The sequence below is a fragment of the Bombina bombina genome, chromosome 5, assembly GCF_027579735.1.
Source record: "Bombina bombina isolate aBomBom1 chromosome 5, aBomBom1.pri, whole genome shotgun sequence".
NCBI lineage: Eukaryota > Metazoa > Chordata > Amphibia > Anura > Bombinatoridae > Bombina > Bombina bombina.
In genome coordinates, this window is record NC_069503.1 from 413,162,176 (window position 1) to 413,184,506 (window position 22,331).

Below are 22,331 nucleotides of genomic sequence, written 5' to 3' on the forward strand. Positions count from 1 at the left end.
AGATTTCTTAAACATTTTTTATAGGTTACAGAATTTCCGTTTTTAATCCCAAGGTAAAAATATAGGCAGCACGCGTGGTAATTATTATTTAAGGCAGTGTCAATCACACATCAGCCAGAAGTGTATATACAATACTACAGTTACAGTGCTTTTTTACAACAGGATATTACAGCAAAACAAAGCCACAGGAAAAGTACAGTGCAAAGGGGATGTAATGTGAGAGAAAGAGGGGCTGGCTTTTATCATATGATTGACAGCAAATGGGTGAGGTTTTTAACAAAAAAAAAAAAAAAAAAAAAGGAAGAAAGAAGTAGAGAGGCCCAGCACAGCTGTTTGTGAAGTTGAAGATTTCCTGTTTCCCCAGGACTTGCAGAAGTGAGTCAGACTTGTGTGCAGCCAGCAAACGGTGCCCAAAGGAATGCAGGGAGCCTGGCTGGCTCTAAGGCAGACCTAGCACCAGGGGTGCAGCACTCACTGAAGAAACTTTCAGGATTACTTTTTGTATCTACTGCTATAAGATTGGGTTTTAATCTGCTTTTTAATGAACACGAATACAAAGTGGTTATGGATCTAAGGGGCTGCCTGTGGTTCCAAGTTTTACTCTGGAGTTTGACAGCCAGCGGTGTTGCTAGCAGCAATCGAAATCATGGTGAGTTATGTTTTGTTGTATTTCTCGATATATATAAATAAATATTGTATATACATTTTGTTTTACTGAAGTCTGCTACTCCTGTGTATATGTGTCCCTGACTGCATGCAGTGCTGGTTTGTCCCCGAGAGAGCTCCTTGTCCAGCGCTCTGGTAATGTGACACTTCTAGACAGAGGGAAGAAGAGGCACCAAGGTGGGGTGGCTGCTTCCTAAAGTACATAGGGATGTAATAAGGTGGCTGACTGACGGCATAAAGTTCATTATTTATAAGCACGTGAGGAGTCTATCCCATTTTAAAAAATAGTAGTATGTACTGCTAGAGTTGTAAGTGGCCACTACACACACAATTAAACATACACACGTATACAAACACACACACACATATATATATATATATAATTATGGACTGGTATTACAAGTAAATTGCAATGCGAACACGGCAAGGAAGCATTGCGCTCATGAGAGCGTGCTTCCATAGGCTCCTATGGGAGCCTCGTTCTGATGCTGTCATATATATGTATATAGTCATAAACATTTATATATACATTGCAGTCTATAAGAACGCACAGTTTTCAGTGCTGTTTTTTTTTTCTAACACCCCACTGCCACCAATTTTAAAGCCCCAAACTGCCTAGTACAGTTTTTTTTTTTCTATATTTAAAAAAAATGCTAGAATTTTTTTAATAAAAAAACTCTAATGACCTCTATTTTGAGGGCATTTGGGGCACTGTTAGAAAATTAACCAGAGAGCTTGCGGTAGTAATAACCAGCCACTCGCCTGTTTGCAGGAGGGTGATAATTTAGCGCTCCACTTGTAATCTATCCCTCTGTTTCTTACACATATGCATTCACACACACATATATAAATATACTCTCTCAAACACACACACCAATGCTGGTTGGATCAGTGTCAGTACTACATAGTATTATGTATTTAAACCTTTTGAGTGTGTGTCATTCTAATTCTTATTATCCTCTTTTATGTCATTCTCTTTACCATTCTGGCTCATCCACCCCCCCCCTTGCATTTTTTTCTCCATTTACATGTTACACTCTCTACCCCATTGTGTGTTTTTCCCCTTTCTTGTTTGTTTCTGTCTTATTTATTTGTGTAATCCGTCCACCAACATTTTAATTGTGTTTGTGTTTTTGTTCCCTCTCTATGTTTCTCAATCTCCCAAAAAGTAAAAAGTAAAAAAAAAAAAACAACTAAAAACTAAAATAAAAATCAAATCACACGTGTTTCCACTACATGATCTTGCATTGTTAGTGCATACTCCTTATGATAATAAAACACATTTGGATAACTGCACAGTGTAATCAGACATACAGTGCCGCTCTGAAGAGTCCTGCTCAGCTCACTGCCTGTCACTTCTGCTGGTACTGATCCTTCAGTCCCCAGCACCAGTTGGCTCACTCTGTGATGTGTCTCTGTTCACCAACCATAACATCACTTGGAAGGGTAGGGTGGTGGATATTGCAAGAATAAGACTTTATACACACACAATATATATATACAAATAGCATGCAACTGAGAACACACGTCATACATACACAGACACATAAACACATAGATAACATACACAAAAGGGGCCGAATTTTAAGCTCCGAAAGGAGCTTGATGCCCCTGTTTCCGCGTGAGCCTTTTGGCTCGCCGGAAACAGCAGTTATGAAGCAGCGGTCTAAAGACCACTGCTCCATAACTTGTCCGCTGCCTCTGAGGCTGCGGTCATCAATCTGCACGATCCTATACGATCGGGCTGATTGGCACCCCTGCTAGCAGCCAATCTGCAGGGGGTGGCATTGCACAAGCAGTTCACAAGAACTGCTTGTGCAATGGTAAATGCCGACAGCGTATGCTGTTGGCATTTATCAATGTGCGGCGGACATGAAACACCACATCGTATCATGTCTGCTGGCACATTAATAAATAGGCTCCAAAGTCTTGCTTAAAACATTCTGACAATGGAGTGCATCACTTTCACCAGCTGCAGCATTCTTATGACCCATCCCTCACCTACTAGGGGAAATATATTACCACAATTCTTGCAGTACTATCCTATAATAATGGCAGTGGAATTGCAGATGAAGCCCCCCCACACACACACACACACACACAGACTGCTGTATATATCAATAAAAAAGTATATCAAGCTGTTATCAGAATAATTACAAAATGAGAAATTATTGATTTAGCCCGATCACAACTTGATATATATTGCTATCCATATACAACACACCAATGCTTATACAATATGCTTAATATCTGTGGGAACCCATCATACTTTGCCCCCTCTCACTACAGAAGCCGTCCACATAGCAGCACTATACCCTGAGCACAGGAAGTAATCACCGGCAGTAGTCAGTGATGTTCCATCCACCACCTAAAAGGACAACATACCAGAGCTTCTTTCATTACTAACTTAAAGGGGCATTCTACACTAGATTTTTCTTTGCATAAATGTTTTGTAGATACTTCATTTATATAGTCCATCTGGGTGTGTTTTAGTAAAAATTTATAGTTTTGCTTATTTTTAAAAAACATTGTGCTGACTCCTAACCAAGCCCCAAAGTTTTAGATGTATACTGATGTACACAGACGTCAGACTGCTTCTGTTTGTATAATGGGTCTTTTCATATGAAGGGGTGTCCCAGGCTTATCTCATTAAAAGTGCTTCTAAGTAAGTTTTTAATAGGTTGTACACTGGATTTCTATATCAGTATCTGGGCATTATATTCTTTATAGTAGTGTCTATTACATGCAGTTAAATGAAAATGAGTGTATACTGTCCCTTTAATATAATGTGTAGTAGTATCAGCTGAAAGCTTTCTCTAACAGCTTTCTATTTATGTTAAGGAGAACTGGCAACTTTTGACCCAGGGGACATGTACAACCCAGTGGCCCAGGTGCTGTAACTCTGCCACCTTAACAATTTTATATTTGATATTTTTAAAAACAAAAAGGGAAACAAAACACATAGGAAATAAGACAGCTGCTTTAAATAACTCGTAATTAAAAATATACTTCAAAATCTCTACAATTCAATCTGTAAACAAACAAATGTACAAAATGGCACATATTAAAACAAACAATATTTCTCACAACACAGAGGCAGTAGCAAATTAACCCTTTAATTGTTAGAAACAAACGGTAATCAAGGGGCTAAATTACTATTGCAAGGGATGATTGTTTAGAGGGTAATGTGCCTGATATGAGTTGGTCACTTAGCAAACAAGTGCACTGTTAATGTAATAAAAATGCACTTATTTTAATACAGTTAATGCATCTTTAATTAATATGTATGGGGTAAGAAGAATAACATTTTAAAAACAATTCAAAAAAGTAACTTTAAACATTTTTTTGTTACTACTAATTACATTACTTAAACATAGTGTTTTAGACTGCATGACCACTGGGTGTAGTAAATGCAGCAAGGGTTTACCTTACACTGCTATTCCCAGGAGGCCAGCAGTAGTATTATTGCTGACAGTTGCACACTGAAGGATCGCATTTTCTGTGTTATTTTGTGATGTTTTTTCACTCGGCTCCTCAGCACTTACCTACCCTCCTGCCACTTCCCATGCGGAGCTGAGGATTATAAAGACATTCTGCTCAAGGGCTGCTCTGCAATTCAACACATCTTCACTAATAGAGGCCCATTTATCAAGCTCCGTATGGAGCTTGTGGGCCTGTGTTTCTGGCGAGCCTTCAGACTCGCCATAAACAGCAGTTATGAAGCAGCGGTCTAAAGACCGCTGCTCCATAACCCTGTCCGCCTGCTCTGAGCAGGCGGACAAGAATCGCCACAATTCAACCCGATCGATTACGATCGGGTTGATTGACACCCCCCTGCTGGCGGCTGATTGAACGTGAGTCTGCAGGGGGCGGCGTTGCACCAGCAGCTCTTGTGAGCTGCTGGTGCAATGCTGAATACGGAGAGCATATTGCTCTCCGCATTCAGCGCGGTCTTGCGGACCTGATCCGCACTGTCAGATCAGGTCCGCAAGACCTTTGATAAATAGCCATCCTTGCCCAGTCCACCTCTACACCTTTATATGCAAATTCCTACAGCTGCTTACCCAACATGTAGCTTAATATCCACATTCTGTGGGAAGGCAAACTCCACTCTCTTCTCTCTACAGAATCTGTGCACGGTGCAAGAATATAGCCTGAGTGTCGGCAGTCATTTTTGCTAACCATAAACTTTCTGCGCACCCAGCCCAAAAATATTTACTTGCAGAAAATCCTATTTTTACCTGCACACCTTGGCGGAGAAGGAGCACAGAAGGGGAGCTCTAGAAATGATATACTTTTACATGTGTGCACAGAACAGCAAAAAAAAAAAAAACCCTGGTGTTTATTTCCCTCCAGTAAAGACTGTGTATAGTAACATCTTGGCGCTAGAGTTGCCACCTTTGTTTGAAAAAAATACTGGGCCTTGATAATTAGCATAATGAATTATGTAAATGTTACATTACAGTAAGTGACATCACAGGTTGTGACATTTGCACCAAAACCAAAAAGTTGGAAGGAAAATAATATAATATGTTTGGAAGACAAAAAAAATCTTTGAATTTTCACTAAATAAATACAGAACATCATGTCGAAGTACCTGCAAGTTATATGTACATAAGAGACTTCAGACCAGAATTATGGCTTAAAATACCTGTCAGTCATATTCCCATACTAAATGACAGATGAGTCCCATGCTTGGGAAGCAAACACACACACACATGTACTCTCAGACATGTAAACACATACAGGTACTCACAGATATATACACATACACACACAGGTACTTATAGACACCCACAGACATCCATAGCACCTACATACACACAGTTATACAAAAGACACACATAAGAAACCACATGTTTACACATATACACTTATATACACAAAACCAGTACCACAAGCAGACAAACAGCAACCCACAGACAAGAAACCATGGACATCTACACATATATGTGCACATGTATACAAACACATACAGAAATCCACACACAAGCTCCCACAGACACATGCACACATAAACATACATCAAGTCACCCACATGCACACATAAACAGGACAGCCACAGGGACTCACATGGACACACAAACACCCATAGACATTCACATGCACACTCAACCACACAAGCATACATAGAGATGCATATAATTACCCACATACATACACATGTCACCATGGGGATTAAAAGTTTTAGAGGGATCATTAAAATGAGTCTATAATGCCTACAGTTGCTGAATAAGAAGAGTGAAATAAAGAAGTGGTTAATCATCTTTTTGATAAAGAATAAAGCTGCATTCCATGGGTGAAAAATAAAAAGGCTTTTTCAATATATTTAATAAACTTTACAGATTCTGAGTACCATCTTTATTCTAAGAGAATACACTGTTCTCAACCAGAAATCGCCCCCTCACCCTCCCCTTCTTTACCAATATTTTTCCTCTGTGATAACCCCTTGATAGTTTGTGGGGATGTGTCAGCCAGAGTATACCTCTTAACCAGCATGTTTCCCTCCATTGCACACTGAGATCAAGTAGTGGAGATGAAGTCAGACAAGGAGGGGTCAGCAGCATCACTGAGAGGGGGGTGAAGGGGAGTTGAAAAGGAGCATATTAGTTAAACGAGGCCCTGATGTAGTCAAACAAGGAGGGAACAAGCAGCAGCACTAAGATGGGTGAAGGGGAGGGGAAAAGGAGCATAATAGGCTAAAGAAAGCACAGACTATTTTGGAGGAGCACAAGAATGCTGTATAAGAGTGCAATCTGCCTTGATGCTGCAATCAGTAGCGGTGCCTGTAATCTTTAATGGGTAGCATCTGAATCATCTTTTATTGCAGCACACATAATACTATTAATACTTTATTATTATTTGTTTTAAAAAAAATAAAAATAAAAAATAAGGTGTGAGGGACTATTTTTGCAGGGGGGAATTTCCCATGCGTTCCCACTGGACTCGACCCCTGTATGTGTATATGTGTGTGTATATATATATATATATATATATATAAGAAGAAACAAACTTGCACTCGCTGGTCTTTTTAGTGAAATAATTTACTGAAAAATTGTGACGTTTCGAGGACAAAAAAATCCCCCTTCCTCAGACTACTGATATATATATAAAGAAATTATCCAGTCGGAGCTCCAGTAAAAAACATGTAAGTTTATTTGAACTTAAAAAACAACGACATGCAAGCCAGTAGAGAAGTGCTGACAAAGACATCCCAGTCTGCCGTGTTTCAGCTCATCAGAGCCATACTCATAGACCTATATATATATATATATATATGTGTTGTGTGTGTATGAAAAAGTTTAATTTACCAGTCAAGAAAAAAAATGTAATAGGAGAGAAAAAATTGTTTCTTGTCCAGTAGGATTTTGATTGTTTTTTTAGCTACATTTGCTGCATGTATACTTCATACACCCTGAGGACATGCTTGCTAGTGCTACACATAAGAAGATTATCTATACAAAGTAACTAAAATACAATTTTGAAATAGTTTGTAGCAAGTAACATTCAATTACAGATTCCATACTGCATTCCCAGATACCACCTGATTAGATTACTTTGAATTTGTAATTAGCCAGCGTAAAACAATTACAGTTGCCAATACGTGTATTGTTGTAAGCTGTAACTATAAAAATTGATACGTATTGGTTATTGGTTGTGTCACAACTGAATATCTATTCCAAAATAATTAAGTGGATGTTTCAATATATTTATGATTGTTAGTTAATTTTATTATATCTATTTATTTATAAATCACTAATATAATCCACATGGCTTTGAATTTAAATACTGTGCAAAATTTGATAATGGAATTAAATTGGAAAGTGTCTTAAAATCTGCATGCACTTTCTGATTCATAAAGATTAATTTTGACTTGACTGTCCCTTAAAATATATATGAGGTGAAAAATTAATATTTTTTCAATGCGAGTTGTGCAACTACAGTACAGTACAAACTAGCTCAGCATTTAAGAGAACAATTCGTTTTTTATCATTTAGTTTCACATTTAGCATTAGAAAAAGTATACATACAATTGAATATTACTGAAATATAAACAGCATTTATAACACTTCAATGTTTGTTGGTGGTCGGCCATATTTTTTGCTGTTGTTGTTTTTTGGCAAATATTACTAAGTTATCTTGTTTCTGTTACGAACACTGCAACGCATTCTGGTCTCTGATAATAAAAAACCATAAAATAAAACATAAAATAACACTTATAATGTCAGGCCAGATATATTTGTAGAAATGGAAAGTTTGCCACCTCAGCCATGTTTTCCTGGACACTTATGAGTTACACATGCTGCAGGGTGTGCAAGGAGGAACATGTATTGTGTTTCTGGACAGCAATATTCATATTCCTCCCTGCACACCCTGCAACATGTGTAACTTATAAGTGTTCTGTATTTTAAGGAACAGGTGGCAACCCTACCAGTAAGTGAAATATTTTGATTACTCCCCAATTATTCAAGTTAGACCAAGGGCTTGACAAACCTAGGAACCAGGAAGCCACTGGCACCTTTAAAATTACGCTGTGTTGCCCTGGTTTAGAGTTCTCAAGACATTTCTCTCCACTGGCTGCTATCAAACACACCTAAAATTTAGCTTGGCGTAGCTGGATCCCTTCTATGCCTTGCAGCTGTGAAATACAAATTCAACTTTTATTGCATTATATAATAAGTGTGTGCATATAGATATATATTTCATATATTATATATATAATATATATAAATAGGATGGGCACATGTTTCTGGCTTCTAAATAATGGACTGGTTCCTAGATTTTGAAGTTTGTCAAACCCCTGCATTGCACTGTAGTTTTTAAGTATAACTAAAATATATATTTAGGAAACTCTTAGCATTGGTAATCTAATTCAGTGGTTCTCAACTCAAGTGACCTCAAGGCCCAGTAAATTATATCTTGATGTGTCCGAGCCTGGTAGTCATCAGGGGGGGGGTAGATGAATATATAAATATATGATATATATATATATATATAAATATATAATATACAGTGTGTATGTATGTATATATGTATATATATATATATATATATATATATATATATATATATATATATATATATATATATATATATAATATGTCAGTTGACATATCTGTGGGTGGCTGGTAGCACTAAACGTACTTACCTGTGGTGTCCATGTGTGGACTTGCCTGTTCCTTGTCCCATGCTGTCTTCCCACCAAATGACTGTTACATGCACATAGCGTGCATGCACAGTGGCACTCTGATAACCTCACAGCTCCATATATATGGAATTCTGGTTGGTGATCAGTTCACAGCAAAGGGGCAGCAAACATTTATGTTGAACCATGGCCCAGAAAGTGAACCACCAAGGCCCGGCTGTTGAGAATCCCTGATCTCATTTATACTCAATCAATAATTTCCTAAAAACCTGGAATATTTGTATCCCTTGAGGCCTAGAGTTGGACATCTCTGTTGCAGTGCATTGACACTTCTCAATATATCTGAACCCTTGCTTGATTTTTAACAGAGTCTGTACTCAATTTTTAACAAAGTTTGCTTGTGAAAAAACAAACTTCTTATGAAGTGGTGTAGGAAGTTTATACTGAGTTGTTTAAAAGTATTGTATGTAAGTAAGTCTCCTCTATCATAATGAATGGTAGTGATGTTACCTAGTCCTAGATCATGTTTGAAAAACACTTTCCTGCACAGTGGTCACTTTGAACTACTTTTTTTTTTCCTTGACCAACAGACATAAAGATTTATTACTAAGAACAAAATGGGTTATGTAAAGGTCAGGCTCCTTTAAAGCCTCTATTAGCAATTTGTGTTAAAGAAACATTTATTCTTAGTCATGGTTAAGAAAGAAAAACAAGCAGACATGTCTGTTCTGTCTCCTGATTAGTAACAATTAATTTAATGACAGCACTAAATTAGTGTTGAAACTTTTGTATAAATGTGTAATAACAAATAATTAACACCTATCGTAAAAATAAACACATCAACGTTACTTTGTTTTCAAATTAAAAATGTATCAAATGAATCAGTAATTGAGTTAGCTTAGAGAGAATTTGCTTACAGTACAACAAAACCAAATAACTGCATACAGAAGTGTTTTCGTTCCATGTAATAACAACATTGAGCTGTCCACAAAAGTAAAGTAAAAAGTTAGATCAATCTGAACCAATTTCAAAATGATCTAACTTTAACCAGTCTGTAGCAAACTTGTATTAACTTTATTCTGATTGACTATAATGCATTTGCATTTATTGTGCACGTTATAATAAATTTCTAAAGAGGGCTAACCTTGTTGTCTGTCGACTAAAACCCAAATAAGGCAAAGGGTGGGTAAAGTTTGGCTATTGAAAAATAATTGCAGTAAAAAGGAGGTTCATTTATTTAAAAAATGGCCAATATGTTATTCCACAGCAACACAACAGGAATGTCTTGTAATTACGTGTTTACTGTCCCTTTAAGTAAAAAGCTTACAAGAAATAAAGAACTTATGGGTGTGAGTCTAAATTTCCAACTAAGTCTTCCAGGAAACTCAGAAAAAAGCAGAAATCCTTGACCTTAATTAAGGTCATAATATTACAGTTTCAATATCAGTATGTTATTATAAGGCTAATAGCTTTGTCAGTTGCTGATTATTATTATTTATTTATTAATTAGATCATTTTATGTATCTTATTACTACATTAATTTGATCTTTTTTTTTATTTATTATTATTATTATTATTATTATTAGATAATGTATTTATCTTATTATTATTATTATTATTATATTTTTTATTAGATCATTTTATGTATTATTATTGTTGTTATTTATTTATTTAACCCTTTAAGGACACAGCTTTCAGTTTGCTCAATTGTTTTATGACAGAAAAATTCTGTCATATGTCCTTAAGAGGTTAATAATTGTATTTATGTATTATTATTGTTATATTATTATTATTATTATTAGATCTTTCATTTATCTAAGTATTATTATTATTATTATTATTATTACCTCTGCTTTGGTGTAAATGTGCAGCTTTGTCCTACACTCCTGAAACAGCACTTGCCATCTTTTATTCAGGCCTCTTTCTTTATGTGTGTTGGGCAGAAGTAGCTTTTTGCCTTGCTTGCTCAATTCAATAGACAAAAAGCACATTATTCAGTAGAAATGAAAAAATATATATCATTGAAAAACTAAATAATTATTATATGTCTTAAATATGTCTAAACAAGATTTAAATATAAACACTGCTTGCTTTTTGTGCAAAAAAATTGTCCTTCACTCTCATAGAGAGGTCAAAAGCAAAATCGTAACCTAAGCTTTCATACTATTGCAAATTGCAGCATTTACAGGTTACAGAATTTATTTTTGACCTCTCTAGAGAGTGAAGGACAAGCACATTTTGTTTGCACAAAAGCAAGCAGTGTTTAATGTACTTTAATAACAGAAGACGTTGTGGCAAATGCTTTGATTTAGCTTGTCTGGGTATTTTTTATTTTATATAAATATTACAATTATTATTCATAAGTTGGTCATACATCAGGGCCTAAAGTCCTGGTGTAGAATGCAGCCATCGAGTGCTACTTTCGCAGAATATTATTTGTGTCTCAGCAGCACATTCGCTTGCGGCTTGTGTAAAGCACAGTTGTGCAACTAGTGCCACTGATTGGATCAGGAGAGGGTTCATCTCGGAACCAGCAGTGCACCGCAGGTCCCAAGCAGAAACATCTACTGTATGTTTAACCCCTTTGCGGGCGTTATATACACAGTAGAGCAGGGTTGATAGTCAAAAAATGATTAGAGCATGTCATTTTTTGACTATAATGGCCCTTCAACTTTCAGTGGAATTTGTTTTTTTGTAGATAACCAGGGGTCACATCGAGCGGGAACGCATGGGAATGGAGTTTCATGTCACTATTTTTTGCAGGAGGAACTAAGTTCCCTCTGGACAGAGAACACAAACCATTCAGTAAACACTACTGCTGCTGGTGGGAGGAGCTGGAACACCATCTGTTTAGAGGGATAGTGAGATCCTCAAGTAATGGGCAATAACACTTCCTACAATACACTAAATGCAAGTCTGTCAGCGGTCCTGCTGTGTTATCACCCCACAATCTGTGTAACACATGGTGCTTACATTTCTGTGTGGCTTGCTCTGGGGTTACTCCCCTCAGCAAAAATAGGACTATTACACCTTAAAGGGGACAGTATACACTCATTTTTCATATAACTGCATGTAATAGACAGCTACTATAAAGAATAATAGGCACAGATACTGAATAAAAATCCAGTATAAAACTGTTTAAAATACTTACTTAGAAGCTGTCAGTTTGGCTCTGTTGAAAAGGTAGCTGGAAAGCCCACTGCAAGTGCAAATAAGACACTCCCCCCCCCCCTCCCCCTTCTTTTGCATATGAAAAGGACCCTTTACACAAAGCAGGAGCAAGCTGGAGTAGGTAGTCGAGCGTATTCACATAAAACTTTGGGGCTTGGTTAGGAGTCTGAAAATCAGAGCAATGGTTATTTAAAAATAAGCAAAACTATACATTAATTTTAAAAAAAAACTTTATGGGCTATATAAATAGATTATCTACAAAACATTTATGCAAAGAAAAAATGAGTGTATAATGTCCCTTTAAGTGAGTGAGACTCTGTGACAAAAAGAATTCTCAGGCTCAAAGGTAATCATTCAACCCTTCATTGGATTTAATTTGCTTTCATTAACAAAGTGTATATATTATATACATATAAATACAGTGTGTAAGTGTGCGCGTGCGAGCGCATGTGTGTATATATATATATATATATATATATATATATATATGTGTGTGTGTATATATGTATAGATAGATAGATAGATAGATAGATAGATAAAACAATATTAATTGTGAGGGGGGGTGTAAGTCTTGGTGAGTTCCCACACTTTTTTTTTTTGTAGGACTTGACCCCTGTAGATAATTGATTCCTGTGAATCTCTAGTAGGGATGGGCGAATGTGTACATTTTTCGAATTTTGAATGTTTAGAACAAATGTTATTACCCGACATTCGAATTATAAAATACGAATGTTGATAAGAACAAATGTTCTTAAAAGATTCTATATCTAATGCAATTTACAGTTTTCGAATGTCACTTTCGAATTCGAATATTTCTATTTATATTGGAATGTCCACATTCGAAATTTCGAATTTAACATTCTATTTAACAAATACTATTCAGAAGTTCAATAGTTCATGTGGTAGGGAGGGGATCTAGTAAATTGATACAAATATATCATTTTGAATGTTTCTATATAGAATAATGCATAATTCGAATATTACATTTAAAGAATAGCATTAGAAATACTATTACAAATCTAAATTCGAAGAAATTTGATGTCGAACGAACAAATGTGTTAAAATTCGTGCCTTTTTCGAATGTTGCGAAAACATTCGCCCATCCCTAATCTCTATGTAGATCCAGTTTGCATGTTCTTTTGGCCGTGTGTATTTGTAGGTTTTGTTTAACTATTGCAGAAATTCCTGAAGCTTTATAAGGTAAAAAAAATATGCTAATCTTAGGTTTCTTTACATAAAAATATATTTTTTGTTTTAATTAAAAGACCTTTTAAATTTGTTTACTTTCCTACTAGATTATGTAGTGCATGTTAACTATTGCGCGCAAGCGATAAGGGTGTTTATCGCAGCTCTTGCAAGCATCAGAAATAGTGCATGTATTACCAGTTCAATGTGAAAAGCGTTCGCTTGAGCTTGAATTTAACGCTCGTCCGGGTAATTGCAATTTCAGAGCACTGGTTAACTGTTAGGCACTGGTCAACTGTTATGCTTGACAAAAGAAAGTTGCATTAAACACATCAAAATAAACATTTAGAAAGTACAGCAAAGGGGTTAAACACACAGTAGAAAGTACCTGCAAAGCACTAAAAGGCTCCGTGCGGAAAACTGTCGCTGATCCAAGCAGCAGTGCTAATTGGAAACACACAGTTAGTGCAGGTTCGATAGTAATAAAATGACATGCCTATTGCAAGTAATTATAGCATGTCATTTTTCTTTTTTGGTGTACTTTAACCCTTTATGAGGGTATGTCACTGGTCTTTTCTATGGGGTGGACCTTTTTCAATAGTGCATCTTGCTGCCAGCGGCGAGGGCCATACTATTTAAATAAGCCTTCAGGGGGAGGGAGGGTCTAATAGTGCGGGGACCCACGCTATTATAGCCAGACAATCCCTTAACGTCCAGCGGCGTAAAGGGGGTACATTGCGGGTCCTTAAAGGACAGTATACTGAAAAATATTTTTTTCACTTAATGTGTTTACAATTGCTTTTTTTACCAACTGCAGAGAAAAAAATGTATGAAAAATAGCTTTTTATGTTTTTTTGTGTATGTTAAAGCTCTGATTTTGTGTTTTGAAGCCACAACCTAATAAAATGGGTTGAGCTTGTAGGTATAATCAGATATCATTACTGTATTACCATGTGCACATATAACTGCTTCTTTATCTTATAGCTGTACATAAAACAATCACCAGTACTTGGAGAGAACAATGGAAAATCAACATTTTATTACCTTATCTCTGCTATATCCCACTGGGAGTGTAATTTCTTCTGCTGGCTGTGTTTACAAAGCTTATCTATAGCTGGGACCTGCGGCCACAAACTTTCAGAATAGGTGGGGATACCACATGCTAAATCAACTATTTCAAATGCCAATATAAGGGTAAAGGAGCTACTTGTAAACAATTTAATACACTCCAGCAGGTAAAGTGGATCATTGGGAACAAATTAAAGGGGAGAAAATTTTTGAGTAAACTGTCCCTTTAAGGGGTTAAGCAAGAATACATAGTTTCATATCAGATTTCACTGTGTAATGTTATTCATTTTAACTCCTTTTTTCATTGCAAATTTAGCTTCATACATTCAGTGTTATTTTAAGACTGCTTGTTTCATTGAACACTATACTGCACTGCAATGTGGTTTCCTTATCACATGCAGAAATGTATGGGTTCCTATCCTTAGTGACTGAGATACACAGCTTGCATGGTAAATTGTGCCTTACCGACTCCTATAATAGATCCTAGTACTGAAGAGATTTGCCTGAGCAGAAAGCTTTAGATAATCAGGTTTGTAGTTTTTGTTGTTGGTTTATTTTTTTACCTTTTCATTGTACTGTTTATCTTTAAAGGACCAGTCAACACATTAGATTTGCATAATCAACAAATGCAAGATAACAAGGACAATGCTATAGCAATTAGTCTGCACTTCAAATGGAGTAGTAGATTTTTTTATAACAAATTTTAAAGTTATGTATATTTCCACTCCCCTTGTACCCTGTGATAGCAATCAGCCTAATCCCAAATGCATATACGTATAGTCTGTGAATTCTTGCACATGCTCAGTAGGATCTGGTGACTCAAAAATTGTAAATATTAAAGACTGTGCACATTTTTTTTTAATGGAAGTAATTGGAAAGTTGTTTTAAAAATGACATGCTGTATCTGAATCATGAAAATGTAATTTAACCTGAGAGTGTCCCTTTAAATACTCTCTAACTGTCACTTAAAGGGATATTAAACACACAATTGTTCTATTGTAATTTAGACAGAGCATACAGTTTTAAAAAAAGTGGTTTTAATTGACTTCTATGATCACATTTTCTTACTTCCTCTGCTATTCTGTGTTGAAGAGATAGATACATAGGTAGGTATCTGGAGCATCTACTTGGCAGGAAAATGTGATATCATATAGTTTCTCTTGCTAATGTATAACATTCTTTGCAAAACTGCTGCATATAGTGCTCAACAGCTTATTCCGTCTTTTTAACAAGATACTAAAAGAAGACAACAACAATGCTAATACAAATTGTTTAAAACTGCAGGCTCACTCTGAATCACAAAACATTGTTTTCAGATTTCTTTACAATATCTTTTTATATGCCATAAACAATGTTCTTTTGAATGTTTTATACAAAAAAAATCCTTGTCAAAGGCTCTTTAAACTAATTAGAACATATTTTCCAATGGATATTGTTTTGTAAGGCTGACATAATACTTAGGAATTTTAAAAAGTACATAATTGGATGTCTGCAGTGCAATTTCTTTTTAAATCTTGTTAGACATATTTAAGACAAATAATAATTCTTAGTTTTTCAATGATATTTTTTTTTTAATTTCTACTGAATAATGTGCTTTGGTGAATAACCTCTTGCCTATTGAATTGAGCAAGGGAAGCAAACGCTACTTCCTGCCCCAACACACATAAAGGAAGAGGCCTGAATAAAAGATTGGCAGGTGCTGTTTCGGGAAAAAGGGTCAAATAGGAACAATGGCCCAAAGGCCTTGCACTAACAATGAGTCTCAGTTTTGGAAGGGAACAGTATTAGGCCTTTTTGTAGAGACTGCAAAATATAAGTGTCCTTTATAATTGGATACATCAAAAAAGGTCCTATGCAGACACAGAAGTATATTACAATGCATGGAATAAATTAGTCTGGAGATAAAATGACTATTAGGCTTAATACTGTATTTAGGAGTGAATAAAAAGGAAGATAAGAATTTAGTACATTAGTAATATTTTACTTACAGAAAATATATAACATTTAAGTTCTCAAATTATTTCTGAAGGTAAAAAAATCGTTTTTTTTCTAAAATGCGTATTTAGATTGGTAATTCATTAAAAAGTATGTGCACACTTACCACACGCTTGTTTGTTGACCCAATATGAAATAAAGTGGGACAAAGATGTAGCGTGGTTTCTGCTATATCTTATAACCAGTTATCTTTTACTTAAAGTGTTATCTTACTGTGCTTATATCTTTGTTACATAACATTTTTGTTTTGTGTTTTGGTGGGTGTGTGATATGTCTGTATTGACTTAGTTTGCGTCACTGAATGTGGTTACACAGGGCCGCAGGCTGTAATACATACAAATGCACTAGAACAGTCACAGCTTTTACTGGAAGCATTTTTGTTACTAAAATTATATTATATGCTTCTTTTCAAATGTGAACTGCACTCATGGAAAACTTCAATTAAAATACATGCAGGCATTTGGTTTCGGACAAATAATGGGTTTGGATTTGTTTGCCGTTTATTTCCAATGGAACAGCTAATATAGACAGTTAATATTACAAAAATCTACGATGATAGGATTTGGAACAATTAAAAGAACCTATGGTTCCAATGTTGATAAGAACATACAAGCTCCTGTATGACTAAAATTCAGCATTTAGTGGGCTGACTGGGGGGGCTGTCCTTAACAATCAGTCATTAGCAATACTATGGGAACAATTGGACAGGGGACGATGGACAAATTGAATGGTTAGACCCCCTGTACATCATTACAAACCAAAGTAGCTTATTAACTAAGCAATATAATTCCTTCCCCCATTCCTGCACCTTTTATGGTGGCCAAACGGCTGAAGGAATGAAAAGATTTCGTCAAGAAATCATTTGTTTTTAGTCTGTTTCGTCCAATCATTTTTTCGGCTGTTAATGTATCAAATGACCCAATGAATCAGTGAAATACAAAATATTTGCATTTGTTCGAAGGAGGCCCCAAATGCAAATCTGTACATGAAATATTAAAAATAATAATATGCAGTAACATTTTTATTGTTTTATCATTTTACAAATCAAAATTGTGATGCAATAATCATATTTTACGCGGTGAGGATTTTGACCAAAATTCTATATTATTGTACATAAGTGGCTGGACAGTACCTTATATTTTTAGTGTATTCTCTAAAACATTTTCCCCCACAGATATCACTAAAAGGTTGCGAAATTGTGTCAAAATATGCAAAACACTTCTTTCCCTCATAGAAAAACACAGGTATACGAAAATAGTGGAGATTGTAAGATACTATACGCTGAAGCAAAGTAATCTTATTTGTATATGGGCTGCAGGATTTTGTTACTCACAGGGACAGGTTTTCTTTTTAGACAATTCCTTTAGGGCAGCCCTTGTGAGTGTCAGCAAAGGTTTTTCAGGTCTAACCCTAATAAGTTTTGGTGTCTAATTTTCTAAATCTCTCTGGTCTTGCAAAATTATATAAGAATTCTTGTCAGTTTCTGGATGTGAATTATGAAATACATAAATGACATGTACGATTAATCTCCATGCCACTAAGTTTTTGATGATCCGGCCCTAAGCTCTTTAGAGAGCAGGGTCATGTGATCATTTTGTCCCAGTTAGCTGTCCTGTCTTTATTTACTTACCCCCTGTATGGTTCTGCAGATATGTTGGATTATTACAAAGATAACAATAATGAAGTGTTGCCATTATTTGCCAGTTTCTATTTGTATTTTACAGAGGTAGCAGACTGTGCACGTGCTCTGTAACACAGTATACATGAAATGTAATATTATTATAATATACAGGCAGTCCCCAGGTTACGAACAAGATTTGTTCTTAAGTTGAATTTGTATGTAAGTTGGAACAGGCACTTTTTTTTAGGTTTAATCTCTAGCCAAACATTTTTTTTTAGATAGCATAGGGGGAAACGTTTGTTTGCTATCAGTGGCCCCTGTTCAGAAAATTTCACATCACTTTCTGTCCTTGTGACAATTGGATTTTAAATATTTTGGGTTATCCTGGAAAGAAGGATTGTCGCTAAAGCTCTGTTTTCTCCGTTTGTAAGAACGAGTTGTACTTAAGTCTGATGTCCTGTAACTCTGGGGACTGCCTGTATTCAGTTAGGTTCACCTCAGACCCACACACATTCAGGCCCACTACTAACTTATCCATTTACAACATAAAAACATAGACATTTTTGCGTCTGTAACATTTTTTAAAGGTTTCTTGTGGTTTCCAAAAGCAAAGAAAGGTCAGTATAAAGGTCATGTTTTAATCGATTAGAGGGAAATGAAACCCAAATTTTATTTTGTGATTCAGGACAGAGCACATGATTTTAAACAACTTTCCAATTTACTTTTATTATCAAAATGTGCTTTTCTCTTGTGTAACCTTTGTTGAAGGAACAGCAATGCACTATTGGGAGCTAACTAAACACAACCTGGGAACCAATGACAAGAGACATTCATGTGCAGCCACCAATCAGTAGCTAGCTCCAGTAATGCATTGGCTGCTCCTGAGCCTACCTAGGTATCCCTTTCATCTAAGAAAACAAAGAGAACAAAGCAAATATAATAGTAATCTATCATCTATAATCTTAATCTATAAAATAATAGAAGTAAATTGGAAAGTTGTTAAAATTAAATGCTCTGTCTGAATCATGAAAGAAACATTTTGGGTTTCATGTCACTTTAAATAGACATTAAAGTATTATGCTTTTTCTTTGTAGCATTGCACCTAAAAAAATGCCTTTTTATTTATTTCAGTTTTTTATATATATATATATATATATATATATATATATATATATATATATATATATATATATATATATATATATATATACACAGTATCTCACAAAAGTGAGTAGACCCCTCACATTTTTGTAAGTATTTTATTATATCTTTTCATGTGACAACACTGAAGAAATTAAACTTTGCTACAATGAAAAGTAGTGAGTTTACAGCCTGTATAACAGTGTAAATTTGCTGTTCCCTCAAAACAACTAAAGACACAGCCATTAATGTCTAAACCATTGGCAACAAAAGTATCAATATTTTTTGTGGCCTTCATTAATTTCCAGCACTTCCTTAACCCTCTTGGGCATGGAGTTCACCAGAGCTTCACAGGTTGCCACTGGAGTCTTCTTCCACTCCTCCATGACAACATCATGGAGCTGGTGGATGTTAGAGACCATGTGCCCCCCCACCTTCTGTTTGAGAATGCCCCACAGATGCTCAATAGGTTTTAGGTCTGGAGACATGCTTGGCCAGTCCATCACCTTTACCCTCAGCATCTTTAGCAAGGCAGTGGTAGTATTGAAGGTGTGTTTGGGGTCGTTATCATGTTGGAATCTCTGCAGGCCCAGACCATGACACTCCCACCACCATGCTTGACTGTAGGCAAGACACACTTATCTTTGTACTCCTCACCTGGTTGCCGCCACACATGCTTGACACCATCTGAACCAAATAAGTTTACTTCAACACAGAGAAACGGACTGAAACTGTTCATTTAAACTGTATAGCTTGTTGCATTTTGAGTAAAACAGTGATAATGTAACACAACACTGCAATGTAAAAACAAGCTTGAATTATATCCTGTGTATGAATAATTTCAAGTGTTCACATAACAAGCACAATTCATGTGAGTCCTAAACCCCGCTATTGTAACATAAGTCACATACCATGATTCAGCCATTAGTCTTCAGAAATCTCTGTGCTTATAAATCTAAACACTTGTAACACCGTCCATGTCCAGACGATATCAGGCTCAGCAATCTGGTGCTGTGAAGGACTCTGCCACACACCCTTCTATTAAAGCATAATTATGAAATCCACAAGAAGTACAGCACCCAGGTTTAACGGAAAAACGTATGAAGAATCAGGAAAGCAGATGATAGTATAATTAAAATGTCCACTTTTATTGCATATGCATAGTAAAAAGTTGTAAAGATACAGCAAACACAGACTCTACCATAGCTGACGCGTTTCCTGCCTCACTCAGAACTTCATCAGAGCTAACTACCAGGTGTGCAAAGATCCCTTGTGTACCTGTAGGAGGTGTAGTTACAACCCAATCAGGTACACAGTATAATTTAACACATTCAGGGCACAAAGAACAAGGAATTACTTACAATATAAAATTAAGAATAAGAACTGGGAAACAAAAACTATTAGCAAATACAATAATTGCAATATTAAGGCTTTCGCTATTGGGACTGAGTTTGATGTTATGGAAATAATCATAATTGAGACTAATGTGACAAACACAATATTGGATAATACCATCTGTGAAATATATATATATATTTCCCTAATTTAAATATGACAAAGCATACTTGCATATCCTCATACTAAAAATGGTGACATTTACATATTAAAAATATACCAACGCTAGTGAAAACTTATATATTGTCAATTTTGGCAGCAATGAAAAACCAAATTCAAAACGAAATCGATAATATTCGTAATTGTAATTTTGATATGAACAAATAGTACCAAAAGCATAATCATACCAAAACAATGTACCATTCCTATAACCCCCACTACGTATATAAGTCAAATGCTGTAGTAAATGGATATAAATATAAGGACGGATCAGTAGCAAGGATTACAGCCTTATTATACAAATTTGGCAAATAACTCTAAGTTTAAACAATGTAACTCAATGTATAAACTATGTGATTTACTTAACCCTTTTAAGCTCTATCTATATACAGTTTAATGTCACTAATTTTATTAATGCCAAACGGGGTGCCAGTCTTCAGGGTGTGAATCCAGAAGATTTCTCTTTTATTTAACGCAGAATACCTATCTCCTCCTCTGGGTTCTAGTGTTATCTGTTCTATCCCTTGGAAACAGAAACCCATAGTACTGCTGTTATGTAACACAAAGTGTTTTGCAACCAGTGTTTTTGGGACCTCTACATCCAGGGATAGAAGATGTTCTCCGACTCTGTCCTTTAGCATCCTAGAAGTTAGGCCTACGTACTGAAGTTTGCAACAATTGCATGTCAATAGATATATTACAAATGTAGATGAGCAAGTGATGTGTTCTCTAATATTATAAATCAAACCAGTTTGTGTAGATGTAAAAGTATCTCCTATATATGCATAGCTACAACTTTTACATGGTCTTACATTACATCTAAAGAAACCTTTTCTACATGGCAACAAATTATTTTTAGTAGTCATATTGCTCTTTTTACTGAAATCCTTTCTGACCAAGTCACCAATCATCTTAGACCTGCGCAAAATAAAATTGCAGTTACTGGAGATACCTTGTAAATCTACATCTCCTTCTAGTATAGTTAACCTTTTTCTAATTATTTTACAGATAGAGTCAAATTGCTTACTATAAGTAGTGATGAAATTGATACCTCGTAGTTAGCTCTGATGAAGTTCTGAGTGAGGCAGGAAATGCGTCAGCTATTGTAGAGTCTGTGTTTTGCTGTGCCTTTACAACTTTTTACTATGCATATCCAATAAAGTGTACATTTTAATTATACTATCATCTGCTTTCCTGATTCTTCATACATTTTTCTGTTAAACCTGGCTGCTGTATTTCTTGCGGATTCCAAGTAAGTTTATCTTGGTCTCATCGGACCACAGGGCATGGTTCCTGTAATCCATGTCCTTATTCTGCTTGTCTTCAGCAAACTGTTTGCAGGCTTTCTTATGCATCATCTTTAGAAGAGACTTCCTTCTGGGATGACAGCCATGCAGACCAATTTGATGCAGTGTGCGGCGTATGCTGACAGGCTGACCCCCCCCCCCCCACCCCTTCAACCTCTGCAGCAATGCTGGCAGCACTCATACATCTATTTCACAAAGACAACCTCTGGATATGACGCTTAGCACATGCACTCAACTTCTTTGGTCGACCATGGTGAGGCCTGTTTTGAGTGGAACCTGTCCTGTAAAACTGCTATATGGTCTTGCCCACCGTGCTGAAGCTCAGTTTCAGGGTCTTGGCAATCTTCTTATAGCCTAGGCCATCTTTATGTAGAGTAACATGTTTTTTTTCAGATCCTCAGAGAGTTTTTTTGCTATGAGGTGCAATGTTGAACTTCCAGTGACCAGTATGAGAGAGTGTGAAAGCGATAACACCTAA

At 35.9% G+C, this 22,331-nt stretch overlaps 1 protein-coding gene across 2 annotated transcripts in view; it reads left to right on the top strand.

The window, feature by feature from the left end:
• The window catches only part of TGFBR2 (transforming growth factor beta receptor 2), a 179,429-nt gene that overhangs the window by 26,146 nt on the left and 130,952 nt on the right, over window positions 1-22,331 (top strand). Inside the window, exon 1 of one of the 2 annotated variants that reach the window (XM_053714249.1) lies at window positions 340-649. The exons of the other annotated variant lie outside the window; for it this stretch is intronic. Within the exon in view, the coding sequence (XP_053570224.1) occupies window positions 565-649 (85 nt within the window). The 5' untranslated portion in view covers window positions 340-564. Of the gene's footprint in view, window positions 1-339; window positions 650-22,331 lie in introns of those variants that run through there. 2 annotated transcript variants of the gene reach the window in all.